At 49.9% G+C, this 14,409-nt stretch overlaps 1 protein-coding gene and 1 non-coding gene across 2 annotated transcripts; both read left to right on the top strand.

The window, feature by feature from the left end:
* Positions 1 to 5,564: 5,564 nt before the first annotated feature.
* On the top strand, positions 5,565 to 5,666 carry LOC121144236. The gene has a single exon (XR_005881553.1). It is a non-coding gene; the product is annotated as a U6 spliceosomal RNA (small nuclear RNA).
* A 6,301-nt stretch (positions 5,667 to 11,967) lies between these two features.
* Positions 11,968 to 13,505, top strand: Id3 (inhibitor of DNA binding 3, HLH protein). The gene is made up of 3 exons (XM_005080993.4): positions 11,968 to 12,332; positions 12,448 to 12,530; positions 13,007 to 13,505. Exons 1-2 carry the CDS (start codon positions 12,033 to 12,035, stop codon positions 12,505 to 12,507), a joined length of 360 nt encoding a protein of 119 aa, XP_005081050.1. The 5' UTR covers positions 11,968 to 12,032; the 3' UTR covers positions 12,508 to 12,530; positions 13,007 to 13,505.
* Positions 13,506 to 14,409: the final 904 nt, after the last annotated feature.

Genomic DNA, 14,409 nt, shown 5'->3' with positions numbered 1-14,409 from the left:
TCTGGGTCATAAAGTAAACTTGGGTTTAACTTTAAAAAATGAAAGAAAAGAAAAAAAAGAACTCTCCATCTTTTCAAAAAGTGTGAGTGTGTACCCATGCACAGATTCGAGCCCACACATTCACGAGTTTATATGTAACTCTGTGTGTGCAGGAACGGAGTCACAGGTAGTTGTGGCTGTTTGATTTGGATGCTGGGAATAGAACCCAGGTCTTCTGGGAGAGGTGTGAGCACCTTTAGCCACTGAGCCATCTCTCCAGCCCCGTGCCAAAGTTTTATATCCTGTTCAGCAATGCATGAGAGTTTATTGAGAAAATTAGTACAGAGAGCTTAGGATAGCATCTGGTTATGGGAGATCTTTAAAAAAAACGGGCAGCTAGGGCTGGTTAGGGATGGCTGGTTGGTATATGGCGCTGGCTGTTCTTCCAGAGGTCCTGATTCTGTTCCCAGCAACCACAGGGTGGCTCACAACTATCTATAACCGTAATCCTATGGGATCTGATATCCTCAAACAAAACACCCATATGTAAAGTATGTAAATAAAAGCAGTTTAAAAGGGGGGTGCCTGCTCTGTGAGTTCGAGGCCAGCCTGGTCTACAAGAGCTAGTTCCAGGACAGCCTCCAAAGCCACAGAGAAACCCTGTCTCGAAAAATAAAAAAAAGGGGGGGGGGAGTGCCTGGCAGTGGTGGTGCACACCTTTAATCCTAGAACTCCGGAGGCAGAGACAGGTTGATCTCTGTGAGTTGAAGAGCAGCCAAATCTACAAGAGCTAGTTCCAGGACAGCCTCCACAGCCACAAAGAAACCCTGTCTCGAAAAACCAAAAAAGAAAAAAAAAGAGGGGGGTTGCCAACACTAGTAGGGGTTTCCTTTCTTTTCTCTTCTTTCTGTTTTTTTTTTCCTCCTCCGTTCTGGGACCTAAACCCAGGAATGCAAGAGGGTCTAGGTGAGCTTCAGATCCAGTCCTAGGAGAGGGTCTAACAGAATTAGACAGAGTACCCATAATGCTATTGCTTCCCTTCCTGAAAAAGCAGCTTTTTTCTCTCCTCTCCTCTCCCCTTCCCTCCCCTCCCTCCCTCTCTCCTCTCCTCTCTCTCTTCTCCCCTCTCCTTCTTCCCCTCCTCCTCCCCTCCCCTCCCCTCTCCTTCCCTCCCTTCCCCTCCCCTCTCCTTCCCTCCCCCTCCCCTCTCCTCCCCTCTCCTCCCCTCTCCTTCCCTCCCCTCTCCTTTCCTCCCCCCTCTCCTTTCCTCTCCTCTCTCCTCCCCTCACACCATTCTCTGCCCATCTTCCTTTTCTTCTTGTGTCAAAACATCAGCCAACCTCAAGGCTCAGTGACTTTTAATGCCCACTTGGACTTTCTTACATCAGCATTGTCCAATCAGTAGCCACAGTCCTAGGTGGCCATTCAGTCCCTGAAATGTGGTTGATCCAAACTGAGACAGGCTGAACTGTAAAACACTTACCATATCTTAATGACTTCCTGTGAAAAATAATGTAAGAATAATAAATTTTTAGGATATCAATTATGTTTGGGGATAATGATGATTATATTACTGAAGACAATTCCACTGTTTTTCTAAAATTATTTATTCATTTGTTTTTTTGTTTTCTTGAAACAGTCTCATGTAACCCAGGCTGACCTTGAACACCAGTAGCCAAGAATGACCCTGGACGCCGGGCGTTGGTGGTGCACGCCTTTAATCCCAGCACTTGGGAGGCAGAGGCAGGTGGATCTCTGTGAGTTTGAGGCCAGCCTGGTCTACAAGAGCTAGTTCCAGGACAGCCTCTAAAGCCACAGAGAAACCCTGTCTCGGAAAAAAAAAAAAAAAAAAAAAGAATGACCCTGGATTTCTTGGTCATTTTGCCTCTGCATCCCATGTACTGGGATTATAGAAATGTGCCACCATACTATGCTGTCCTTTTTTAAAAAAATTTATTTCATGTGCATTGGTGTTTGCATTTATGTATGCCCGTGTCAGGGTGTTGGATCCTGAACTTACAGACAGCTGTGAGGGCTGGGAATTGAACTGAGGACCTCTGGAAGAGCAGTCAGTGCTCTTAACCACTGAGCCATCTTTCCAGCACCCCCCCCCAAAAGACAACTAAAATTCCTTTTTAATCTTAGATTTGCTAAGAATGGAACTCGGGACCCTTCTGCAAGTCCGCTAAACTGAGGGACGCCTCCCCCCAGCCCTCTGGATTGTTTTTAGTGTAGCTAGCAAACAATGAGAAGTTACATGTGTGGCTCACATTTCTGGTTCATATGTGGACAGGAAATGTTTACTGAGCAGTTGTGGAGGTCAGAGGACAACTTTTGGGAATCAGTTCTTTTTCCACCGTGTGGGTCCTGAAAACGGAATTCACTCACTGGGCCATCCCTATTACATTTTTGTGTCTGTTGTCTTGCATGGGGGTATCTGACACAAGGCTCACTACACTCCTGTGGGGTGGATGTTGTGACTATCTTTACAAAGAAGTAAATCCGAGGGAGAGCATGACCTGCCCAAGGTCACAGCTGGGCACTCACAGATTCCAGTTTCCAACCAATACTGTGTGACTCCAAAGTCTATCTTTGGTGGGTAACCTTGCTACCCAGGTTACTCTGCAGGGTGTCTAGAGCGGGAGTGTACTTGATTAGACCGACTATCAGTGATAAAAGAGTCATTCTAATCAGAAGCCAGACTGAATGCTTGGTCTTTTGTGAAGGCAAAACGAGAAAACAGATTAACATAAGCAACACATCGCTATCTATGGACTCTTGGGATGTGCGAGTGGATAACAGACTGAGGACCACTGCTCTGATCAAACCCCTCATCTTACAAGTGTGGAAACTGATGCTCGGGAGGAGGGTGGGTTTACCAAGGGCTCCTCTATGCTGGCAGTCCTTGGAGTTGTGTTTGCGGGAATCCCAGGGTGAGATTCCTTGGGGACTTCAGTCTACTAGGAAGGTTTCTGTCCCCAGTCACCTGGAAGTCTTTTTCTTGAGCCAGTCCCCTTCCTCCCCTAAAACTGTCCCAAGACTACTAGAACCGAGGAGGGGGACAAACAACCCACTTCCCATCGTGGTCCCAAGGCCACCATCCGGTCCTGGGCCAGGAATTCCTTTCAGAGACTTAAACCGGGATGAAAATAATTGTGAACCTTTGGAGGTCTCCAAGGGCCGCCTGCTCCATTTCTCTCCCGATTTAGCTGGCTCAGTTTCCCTAAGTGTCTTTCGCGAGGTGGGCCTAGACCCCACAGCTCTGCCCCCATCTGCTCTCGTACGTGGTGGGGAGGTGTTAAAACAATCACCTACCTCCCCTGTGCCCTCTTCCCAGCCTGTCCAATGGGGCAGGAGAAAGGGCATCAGAGGCAACGCTGGATCCATCAAACCCCGGAACCCAGGAAGCCACAGGCAGAGGCAGAGAGGGCGCCACTGAAATAGAGGCGCAGAAACAAAGGCTCAGAAAGAATGCCTTGGACAAAGAGGGAGACTCGGAAAAAAGGTCTCGGGACGGCGACGAAGGGGCCAGAAATGAGGGAAAGAGATGGGAGAAGCAGAAGAGAGAGAGAAAGGAGGGGGAAGATGGAGAAGTCAGAGTCTGAGAAAAGGGGCTGAGTATGGAGACAGCGCTGGCAGGGGACTCGGGCGCGCGGGGCCGGGCGCGGGTCCCAGGTCCCCAGGGGCGGACCCTGCTGGCGGCGCCTGGCTCCGCTGCGGCCGTCGGAGCAGCCACATTCCTCCGGGTTTCCCACACATTCGCCATCAAAGCGTCCCCAAAGCCCCAGCTTTTCCCGCGCCCCTCCCCCGCCACTGGCTGGAGAAGCTATTTTTCACCCCCTCCTGGTCTTTAATCTGTTGTGGGAAAAGAAAGCGGCTTTTGTTGAACGAGGGGCTGCGCGGGGCGGGGGGGGGGGGGGGTGAGGAGGCGCGGGCGATTGTGTGTCCCGCAGCTGCGCGCCAACGCTGGGGTGGGGGCTGCCGGGGTGCAGGCCGAGCTGGGGCTGCCCGGGAAGGTGGGCCAGGGCGGTAGTGACTGCCTGGTCTCGGGGTGCAGGCCAAACTGGGGCTGCCCATGAAGGTGGGTTGGACCTATAGGGTGTAGGGACAGCTGGAGTGCGGGTGCAGGCAGGGAAGACGGCAGTGGAGAGGGAGGGAATGGAGGAAAAATCCAGCAGAGTCCTCTCGCCATTGTTCTCTTGGCCAGGAGATTGCAGGAAGATGGACTTATACTGGGCTGGGCACAGCAGCCCTGCGAAGGACTGAGCGCGATTAATGTTTGGTTTTCATGGGCTGCGGATAGAGCCCACGGTTTCTTGTATGCTATCACTCTACCGATGAGCGGCATCATCCTCAGCCAGATAGTTGGCATTTAAGTCCGGCTGCAAGCAATCCTCACCTGGGGACCAGACATGCAACTAGCACCCAGGAGGTCTCACTCCAGAGAGCGGAACAACACATGCTCACATTCAAAAGCACACATGCTGCCTGACCCCAAAAGTTCTCTGGGGTTTCAAAGGGGTTTCCTTCGATTTCCATGCCCTCCCTAGTCTGCAACCCTAGCTTTCCTGCCTCACAACAGCTAGCTGTGTGACTGTGGTCAGGTGACCTCCCCTCTGCACCTCAGTCAGTGTGAGGATACATGTCAAATGCCTGCTCAGTTAGGTTTGGTGGGACACAGCCTCTAATCAGAGCGCACAGAAGGCTGGGGCAGGAGGATGGAGAATTTAAGGACAGCCTGGGCTACATAACAAGGTACTGTCGCATAAAACATAAAAAAAAATGAAATGTCAAATTAGTGGTTGACACTAAGCTTGGTGACTCAGGAGCAATGTGGCCTGCAGGAGACTGCCTGTGAATTACAGCCCAGTCTCTGCCTGCTGTCACCCCAGCCTTTCCAGCGGCCCAGTTGGGGGGAGATACCTTTCCTCTGGCGGGGGCAACCCTGTCTTCAGGCTCACCCCTCCCTCCCCTCCCATCTTCCCCTGGCAGCTTTGGAAACGCTGCTGGGCCCCAGGCCAAAGCAGGACAATGTCTGGGCAGGGTGGACCCTGTTCTTCAAGGTCTTTCTTGTCTTCGTCTTGCCTTGCCATGGACTCTGGGTCTCACCATCCTTCCGGGGCCTTTCCTGAAGCCCAAAACTCCGTTAGCTATCTGCTGTAGAGAGAGTGCCTTCTGCCTGGGAGCCACAGGACCAAAGGACAACCCGAATTTGCACTTTCACATTTTAATTTTGTCCGCAGTGCTGGATATCAAACCCTAGGGCTGCTTCACCTCTATGTTATACCCCACCCTGCAGGCCAGGGCGTGGTGCTGTGCACTTAAAATCCCAGCACTCAGGGGGCAGAGACAGGAGGATCAGCACAAGTTACAGGTTAGGCTGGTGAGTTACCTGTGAGTTCCAGGACAGCCAGGGGTACAAGGACCTGACTCAAAAGATCAAAAACAAGGTTAAGAACAAATCCTATCTCTAAATGGTGGTATGCCCAAAGGGCTTGTGATTACTGGGGTAGAACTGAACTCAGTTGTCACTAATTTCTTTCTTTCTTTCTTTCTTTCTTTCTTTCTTTTATTTGTGTGTGTGTGTGCTCACTTCAGCCAGCACGTATACTGAAGTCAGAACAATACAGAGAAGATTAGCATGGCCTCTGAGCAATACCTGAAAATCAGTGATGAATGCTGTATTAAAAATTCTCGTTACAGTCAGGTGGTGGTGGTGGTGGTGGTGGCACACGCCTTTAATCCCAGCACTCTTGAGGCAGAGGCAGGTGGATGTCTGAGTTTGAGGCCAACCTGGTCTATGGAGTTGCAGAGTGAGTTCCATGACAGCCAGAACTACACAGAGAAACCCTGTCTCAAAAAAAAATACTAGTATTATAGTGTGTGGGTATTTATGATGCATGTAAGGCTATGCACATCACAGCACCAGTGTGAAGGTCAGAGGACAGCTTTGTAGAATCGATTTTCTCATTCCACCTCACATGAATTCAGTTTATCCACAGAGGTATTTCACTAACTTGTGGAGATCCTCCTGCCTCTGCCTCCAGGGTGCTGAAATTATCAGTGTACACCACCAGGCCCCAGCCTGCAGGATTTACAAGAGACACAGATGAATCCAAGGTCTTCTTAGGCTACCTAGTTAGACTTTCTCAAAAACGCCTCCAGCTTCCCCTCAAAGAAGTGGTCAGGTGCTTCATTCTGTCTTACCTAACCAAGCCAGGGGCAGGGCCAGCCCTGGGGAATCCCATGGTCACTGATCATTTGGTGCATAAGTTAATAGGGGTTAGTTAGCTTTAGAGTGGTGTGGCTGGAGTAAGCATGGCTGAAAGATAGAGAAGGCAGTCAGCTCCAAAGTTGACCCTAAATTTAGCAGTGGTCGCCGCTGCTGTGTTACGTCAGAGGAAATGTCACTGGAATGTGATAGAGTGTCTTTAGCATGTGCGTGACTCTTGGGTTCTATCCCTAGCACTTAAGTAAATACACCTTACAATTTGTCTCCTTACCTACTAGGTCCCATTTACTTGTCTCCATCTGGTGGAATACAAGCTTCTCAGGGGCTGATGAGATGGCTTATCAAGTAAAGGTGCTTGCCACAAAGCCCAAGGACCTGAGTTCGATCCTCTGAAGTCCATATAGTGAGGGAGAGAAGCAATTTTTGTAAACTGTCCTCTGACCACCACACACCCACCTTGACGTGCACACACACAAATACACGAATAAATGCAATAACCACAATTCCGGAGAGGTCCTTTGGAAGGGTGGAGGACAATGAATGTACACAGAAGGATAGACCTTTTGGAGACGAGATGAAAATCTTGGATTTACCACTGATGGCTATGTGACATAAGCATGTTAACCTCTCTGAGCCTCTTTCTACAAGTTCACAAAAATGGGTCAGTGAAGCCAGGCATGGTGGAGAACATTTATAATCCCAGAGGCAGGAGGCTGAGGTGAGAGGATTTTAAGTTTGAGGACAGCTCAGGCTACAGGGCGAGTCTGTCTCAGATCAAACAGTCAATGAGAAGAAAATGCAGGGCTGGCCGGGTTGGGGTTGAGAGGGTTGAGAGCAGAGTGCTTCTGCTTGCCTAGCACTCACAAGGGCCCCCAGGGGTCCATTCCTAGCACTGTAAAAACCAAACCAAACCAAACAAAACAAAACCAACAAAGATTAGGTAAACAGTTCTTGGCAAACAGGACTTGACAATCTTGAGGTGTGGGTAGCAGTGACAGCTCTGAGTGTTTCTGAAGTGTAGGGGAGCCCATCACAACCCCCCCAAATGTCCACCTTTATAAGGACTCGGGCCCCCATGTCTCATGTCTTTCTTAGTGTTGCTCACACTTCTGAGAACTGCCTCTGGGGGAAGCACTAACTTCCAAGGTGCACCTTGGACCCCATGCAACAGATCATATCACATAAACACTTCATACCCCATCCCACCCGCTGTCCCCTAGGTTCCTTCTAGCTGTCAGGTGGGTAAATGTTATTTTCCCCCAATTTTATAGAGGTGATTAAGGAGGAATGAGGGAGGATGGCTGAGGCAATGGCAGTATATGCCTTCCTTGTATCCTCTGGATCTGAGGTTGTACTTCGGGGTTCAGATTTGCTGAGGGGAGCAGGGATAGACTCTCAGTGTATGGCTGGAAAGCTCTCAGCACATCTTTGAAGCCATTTTCTGAACAAACAGCAGAAAATGCATGGGCTGGCAAGAGGTTTCTGTGGATAAATAGGTGCTTGCCCTGAAAGCCTGAAGGCCTGGATTTGATCCCTGGGCCCACAGTAGAAGGAAAAAGCTGGATTCTCCCAAGTTGTACTCTGACTTCCTTGAATATGTTGTGGTATGTACACATTGTGGTACATGCCCAAACTTACATATACATACATCACTTACATCATTTTTCTAAAAATACAACTTGTGGGAACCTTAAACCAATATAGAGTACTTAACATTTATGAGAACTAGGGCCAGAGCAGTCAGGGAGGCTGGGGAGCAGGGTTGGATCTTGGCCACAGGTCAGTCACAGACATTTGACATAACAATATAACCTTGGACAAGGTTCTAAGGTCCCTGGATCCCGGTGTCTACACATGGAGAAAAGATAGCTGGCGAGCTTGACAGAAGCCCAGTTTAAGCAAGACATCTGCAATCCTCATCATCATGACATTGACTTTGAAATTCACCGCCGAGAGACCCCACTGCCATCACGTCTTGAATTTCTGAAGAAGAAACAGTAATAGCTTACAGTTCTGCCAACTCCTTAAAAAAAATCAGAGAGCACAACATAGATTTTTTTCTTTTTATAATTTTGGCAGAGGAAGATGCAGTTCCTGGAAATGCTTACAAAATGATTCCTGACACTAGGAGGAGAGAGTTAAAAGAGGGGGAAAGGAAAAAGAAAACCTATCTACATACAGATTGAAAGGAGGAAGGTGGAAAGAAACGGGATAAACAAAAGAACTAAAAGAGAAAGGGGGACTTTAAAAGGGCCCCAATTCAAGGGACGTTATCAAGGTCTCAGAATCTGCGATTCACAAGCCGCTCGCCGGCTGGGGTGGCGCAGGCCCCGCCCCTATCTCGGGTGTCGGGCGTTCATTGGTGGGTGAGGCAGTCGCCGGCCGGTGACTGCCCGAGGAAAGGTTGCCTGGGACACGCATCCCTGTGTGAACGCATGACGTCCCACCCTGGCGCCAGGCTGTCTGGGGCTGAGTCTTAGATCAACACAGCTGTGGGACCCGGACCCACAGCTGGGCAAAGGAGCGGATTCCTCAACAAAAAATAGGATTGTGGGAAAAGTTCTGAAACAAAAACAGCGCAGACAAAAGCCTTAATGACATCCTTTCATAAAAATAAAAAATGCAAGAGGGGGGGAAAAAGCTGGTAAAAGGAGCAGAACTGGGAACAGAAAGTTCAGAGGCGTTTGGAGTAAGAGGCTGAGGCCCCGCCACTGCTAAACAAGTTGCAGAAGGCCGGGGCGAGCCGGCCAGTCGGCTGTGCAGGGAGCAGAGGCGTCTTTGGGGTTTAAACTCTATTCAGTGTTCCCAATCCAACCGAAACACACTCCTTTCAGACTTAGACTCTTAGATTAGAAAAGATCCTTAAAGGTCAGTTACTCCCCCCTCCTTCTCTTCCCCTCCCCCAAAGGAAGGTCCAGGAAGGAAGGATTTGTGTCCAAAGGTAAGTTCTTGGCAAGGAAAGGACAGATCTTGGCTAGATAACCCCCACCGCACCTTTCTGCCCTATCCCACACAGCCTATGGCCATTTCAGCCTAGAAGCCTCAGGAGGAAATAATAAATGCTTTGAAAGTACTTTGCAAACCGTAAACCCAGTAAACCCGCTATCCAAGCCTGAGGCAACAGAGGTAGCTCTGGAGGACTGGGAGGAGAGAGCAGACTCTGGGTGGGCTAAGCGCTAAGCACTTACCACACACCTGGCCCCATGATGAACTAACGCTGGCAGAGGGAGCATGTGTGCTTCTCAGAGAGGAGGTGTTTAATATTCTTTTCTTTTTGGAGGCAGGGTCTCACTACTTAGTCCCTGGCTATCCTGAAATGCACTGTGTAGACCAGGCTGGCCTTGAACTCACAGAGATCTGCCTGCTTCTGCTTCCTGAGTGAGGGGATTATTAAAGGCCTGTTTTTCTTTGCTCTTTTTTGTAATAAATGAGGCCAGAGCTGAGTGTAGTGGTACACCCCTTTAATCCCAGCACTAGGGAGGCAAAGGATCTCTGTGTTTGAGGCCAGCCTGATGTACACAGTGAGTTCCAGGACAGCTAGGGCTACACAGAGAAACCCTATCTCAAACGGAAAAATGGAAAAATAAACAAATACACAAACAAATGAGGTCAGTCTCATTAGCTCCACTTAACAGGCAAGAACACTGAGGCACAGAGAATAATTTGTTTCAAGTTCTCAGTTACTGAAAGAAAACAAATGAAGATTTGAACATAGGTTTGCCAGGCACTGAAGGCCATGATTTTTCCAGAAGCTCCTGGCTTGACTGTTTTGCACAAACATACAGAAGACTTCACAACTGTCAAAGAAAGGGCCCTCTGTTTAGTTGTTCGGGAGTCCTCACAGCGAAGGAGATTCCTCTTCCCATGACCAAATAGCTGGCATTTCGCTTCTTCAGCATATAGAGACTGACTTGTGTTTTCACAGGTTAGATTCCCTTTGCCTTAGACTGAAAGCGCGGTCCTTGAGAACTTTAATATTCCCAGGGGAAACCTTTCTGAGGCTTTTATTGGGATGCAGGGCCCTGTGGTGTGATGGAAAAGAACAAGGCTTCCAGACTGTCTTTACCTGTGAAGGGCACTGCGCATGTTTTATACGCCCTCTCCCAGCCCTTTGCTGTCCACATGCCCGGTCCAACTGTCACACAAGCCTAGAGCTCTCAAGTTAGAAAGTAAGTAAACAACCCCATAGTGCCATCCACCCCCCCCACCCAAGGCAATCAAAGTGAGGGTATCAGGGTTTGCTCAAGATTACATGTTGATGACCAATGGCTGGCAGAGCTGGCCGATTGAACCCAGGGCTCTGACTTCCTAGTGTCCTTCCCACTGTTGGAACCATCCCAGCTCAGAGGTCCCATTGTCCTGTTGATCAGTGCCACACACTACTAAACACTTAATTGTTTCCTGTGTTAATCTTGTCCCCGGACATTGTGAGATTCTTGAGAGCAGAAGCCTGTTTCATGTGAAGCAACTCCATAAATATTCCCTAGGCTGATTAGGAAAGCTATCGTGGCTAGGAGAACCTCACCTGGGCTTCTCCAAGATGGGAACCAGAACCTCGGAACTACAGGGTCTTAGTCTGGGAAGTGGAGAGAAGACAAGCAGAGACTATGGGAGTGCACTGTCCTTTTGCAATATGGGGTAGCCTGCCTGCTGGCTCTTCCTGATGGTGATGGAGCTACTTCAGCAGGATGAGAGTAATCATGTCCAGGTGGCTGCCCTTCCACAGCAGAAAGGGACAGACAACAGAGCGATGCAATTGCTATTGTTTTCTGCACAGAATGTGGAAAGTGTGGGGAGGGAGGGAGGCTGTGCAAAATGAGGAAGCAAGAGTTAAGAGATTTGCTGACCCACTGGCATATGTATGTGTGGAGGGGACCTTCTAAAAGGGCTCATGTAGAAGTCATTCCTTCTAGTCCTCTGTATCTGAAACCTCCAAACTTCTAACCAAATTCACTTCCAAAGCACAACCCGGCATGTATTTAGTCCCTTAAGTGATTCATGGGACAAAGGTTCATGCTTTTTCTTTCTCTATGGAAAAGGCTTGGATTTAAGGGCTTTCTTCTCTCTCTTTTACGCCCCCTTTCCCTTCCCCTGTTGCTCAAATAAATAATGTTCTTTGCTCAAACCTCCTCTCCCCTCCTCCTTCTGCAATCTCAGCGCCTAGCCCAAATCTGCTTTCTTCATTGTAACCTCAGCTTCACCGCAATTAATTTTTTTCCCCTCTGGTCACAAGATAATTCCCGACGCCAGTGAGTCTGGAGGTCAGACGAGCAGCAAATTGGGGAACAAGGCGGCACTAATTCCTTACAAGTTTCCCTTGAAAATTCGAGAGAGAGAGAGAGAGAGAGAGAGAGAGAGAGAGAGAGAGAGAGAGAGAGAGAGAGAGAGAGTCCTTCAGGGATTTATGATCACGGTGCTGTGGGTTCGAACCAGTGTTGGGCAGAGGGCAAGATATCTCAAGGATCTTGGGCGCCGCCAGAAAAAGACAAATTCTTAAAGTTAATGGTTTTAGTTGATTTTTCAAATCTCTTCTGGCTCTAGAGCCCCGCCTCTCCTCAGCGCTTCCTCATTCTTCGCATCCGCGCCTCAGCGGTCCTCGGCGTCAGACCAGCCCAAGGAAGCCTGTTAGCAATTTAAACCCAGTGTGGACGCCCAGGGCCGGGGAGGCGGTGCCCAGGGAGCGGGGTGGGGCCTCGGGGGTTATTTTGAATACGGGGCGTGGTCTAGAGCCGACTCTATAAGAGCCGGCTGCAGCAGGCGTGCGCGGACTGTTTGCTTCTCTAGTTGCTTCTTCCTTTCACCTCTAGCTTCACTCTCCAACATGAAGGCACTGAGTCCAGTGCGCGGCTGCTACGAAGCAGTGTGCTGCCTCTCGGAACGCAGCCTGGCCATCGCGCGGGGCCGCGGCAAGAGCCCGGCGGCGGAGGAGCCGCTTAGTCTCCTGGACGACATGAACCACTGCTACTCGCGCCTGCGGGAACTGGTGCCGGGAGTCCCGCGAGGCACCCAGCTTAGCCAGGTGGAAATCCTGCAGCGTGTCATAGACTACATCCTCGACCTGCAGGTGGTCCTGGCAGAGCCGGCGCCTGGGCCCCCGGACGGTCCCCATCTCCCGATCCAGGTGCGCAAGGGAGGCAGCCGCGGCTGAGCTGAGCTGATCATGCGGGCTGGGATGCTGCGGGTCTCTCCCACTGACTCCCAGAATACTTTGACTAACTTGTCTCACCCTTTTACAGACAGCTGAGCTCACTCCGGAACTTGTGATCTCCAACGACAAGAGGAGCTTTTGCCACTGACCCGGCAGTCCTGGCACCTCCTGGTAAGTTTTCTTCTGAAGTGGACAAGGAGGCTTGCTTGGGAAATCCTGTGATTGACAGAACTTTGCAAGGCTTAGGGTTTCCTCGGTTTAGGGAAAGCCAAGCCAGAGAGAGGCAAGAGGCTTGTCCGTGGTCACTTAAGAGTAAACGACAGATAAATGTCAATATCACGTGCATTCCTAAAGCACTCTGCCTCTGCTCACCCGGGGCAAGTGGGCGTGCGGATCGCACCAAATAATCTTTTAGTAAAGGGAGCCCCCTTTCCACTAGTAGAGGCATTTCCAAGCGGGAGGGGGAGTGGTGGCTCCGCCTGTGGTCCTTTGGCGCCAACTGGGTGGAGGCTGTGTGGGACTCAGTTATCAGCTGGAGGTAGAGACCGAGTTTCCTCCCTGGCGCCGGCCAGTCTGCGGCGGCCTCCGCCTGGGCGCGCTCGGCGGAAACTGGCGGCTCCTTCACTCTTCTTTTCTCCCCCGCCCAGAACGCAGGTGCTGGCGCCCGTTCCGCTTGGGACCCTGAGACTCTGGGACCCTCTCTCCGGCAGGAAGCCCGAGGGCATGGATGAGCCTGGATCTCGCCTAGCCCTCTTCACTTCCCCTAAACCCCTGCCTCGAGGCTGGACTGGGAGCCTGAGAGCGAAGAACTGAACTTGGGTGGCCTGAAGAGCTAGCGCTGGTCAGCAGCTGGGCAACGTCACCCTGTCCCCATTCTGACTCCCAAGTCTTAAAAGACTGACTTTTCCGAGAATGGGGGAGTCGAGAAGTGGGGCGATTGTGGCTGCCCTGCACACTGCCACGACAGCATAAGAGCTGGTTTTCTGATCTCCTTGGAGAATGGCTCTGCTGCCCTGATTATGAACTCTATAATAGAGTATATAGCTTTTGTACCTTATTACAGGAAGGTGACTTTCTGTAATCATGTGATGTATATTAAACTTTTTATAAAAGTTAACATTTTGCATAATAAACATTTTTTGAACACTTTGTGTATGATATGTGGCGTCTCCCAGTTTCTTAAGTGGCTGTCTTTAGGAACTATCCTAGGATATTGGGAGGAAGCTGAGGGATAGGGTGGATATTTGAAAGGACTAAGAATGGGAATCCCCAAATCCACAGGGGGTTGAGAGCAAGGATCTACAATCCTACCCTGTCAATTACAGAGACCCAGCAAGTTTGAGACTGAATTTTTCTTTCAGTTCCTTGAAACAATTACTGGTGATACCTTCCTGGCTCCTAGCAGGGGATGTGGTAAGAGTGGCCCCATTTCAGAGATGAATAAACTAACTGCCAGGCCTGGTCTCAGTTCACTCAGGCTTTCTGGTCTGGTAGTGAGTTCCAGGACAGCCAGAGCTACATAGTTAAGAGCCTGTATTGGGAAAACCAAATCAAAACCAGGGTCTCAAATCTGCAGCCACTGTCTCAGGGAAACAGGTTAACTGGGAAACAAGGCTGCAAGTTCCCTTAGTGCTCCAAACTTTTAACTTTGACCTGTGAGTTGGGGAATACTGGCTAGGATTTTGGCGGGCATGATTAGGACCTTACTGGCCATCTTATGGGGCCAGGCCTGGGAGTGGGGCGAAGAGCGAGGCACCAGCCCATGTCCCATCTATTCAACCCAACATGGTGCCTCCCCAGGTGGGATACACCAGGCTCCTGGCCTCACTGAATTTCTGTTTATATGATCTCATCTGTGTTTTGGGTCTTGGCATAGTTACTAATATTTCATAACAAACAGGTCATGTCATTACCCTTTGTGCCTTAACCCTAGTAAGCCTTTTGGGGTGAACCAGGGTCAAAGGGGGTGCAACCTCTGTCTTTGCCAATCATCCTACAGTCTGATGAATAGTTTTTAATTCTGATCTGGGTCCTGATTTCCTCTGAGTTG

This window comes from Mesocricetus auratus, unplaced genomic scaffold (genome assembly GCF_017639785.1).
Source record: "Mesocricetus auratus isolate SY011 unplaced genomic scaffold, BCM_Maur_2.0 Super-Scaffold_100014, whole genome shotgun sequence".
Classification (NCBI taxonomy): Eukaryota; Metazoa; Chordata; class Mammalia; order Rodentia; family Cricetidae; genus Mesocricetus; species Mesocricetus auratus.
The sequence above is the reverse complement of the archived record's forward strand: the minus strand, read 5'-3'. Positions and strand labels throughout refer to the sequence as shown.

Bases quoted from the DNA above. Each gene is read 5' to 3' on its own strand.
- Id3 (XM_005080993.4), top strand. From the start codon at position 12,033: ATGAAGGCACTGAGTCCAGTGCGCGGCTGCTACGAAGCAGTGTGCTGC. The intron at 12,333-12,447 runs GTGCGCAAGGGA...ACCCTTTTACAG, and splicing joins GTCCCCATCTCCCGATCCAG to ACAGCTGAGCTCACTCCGGA.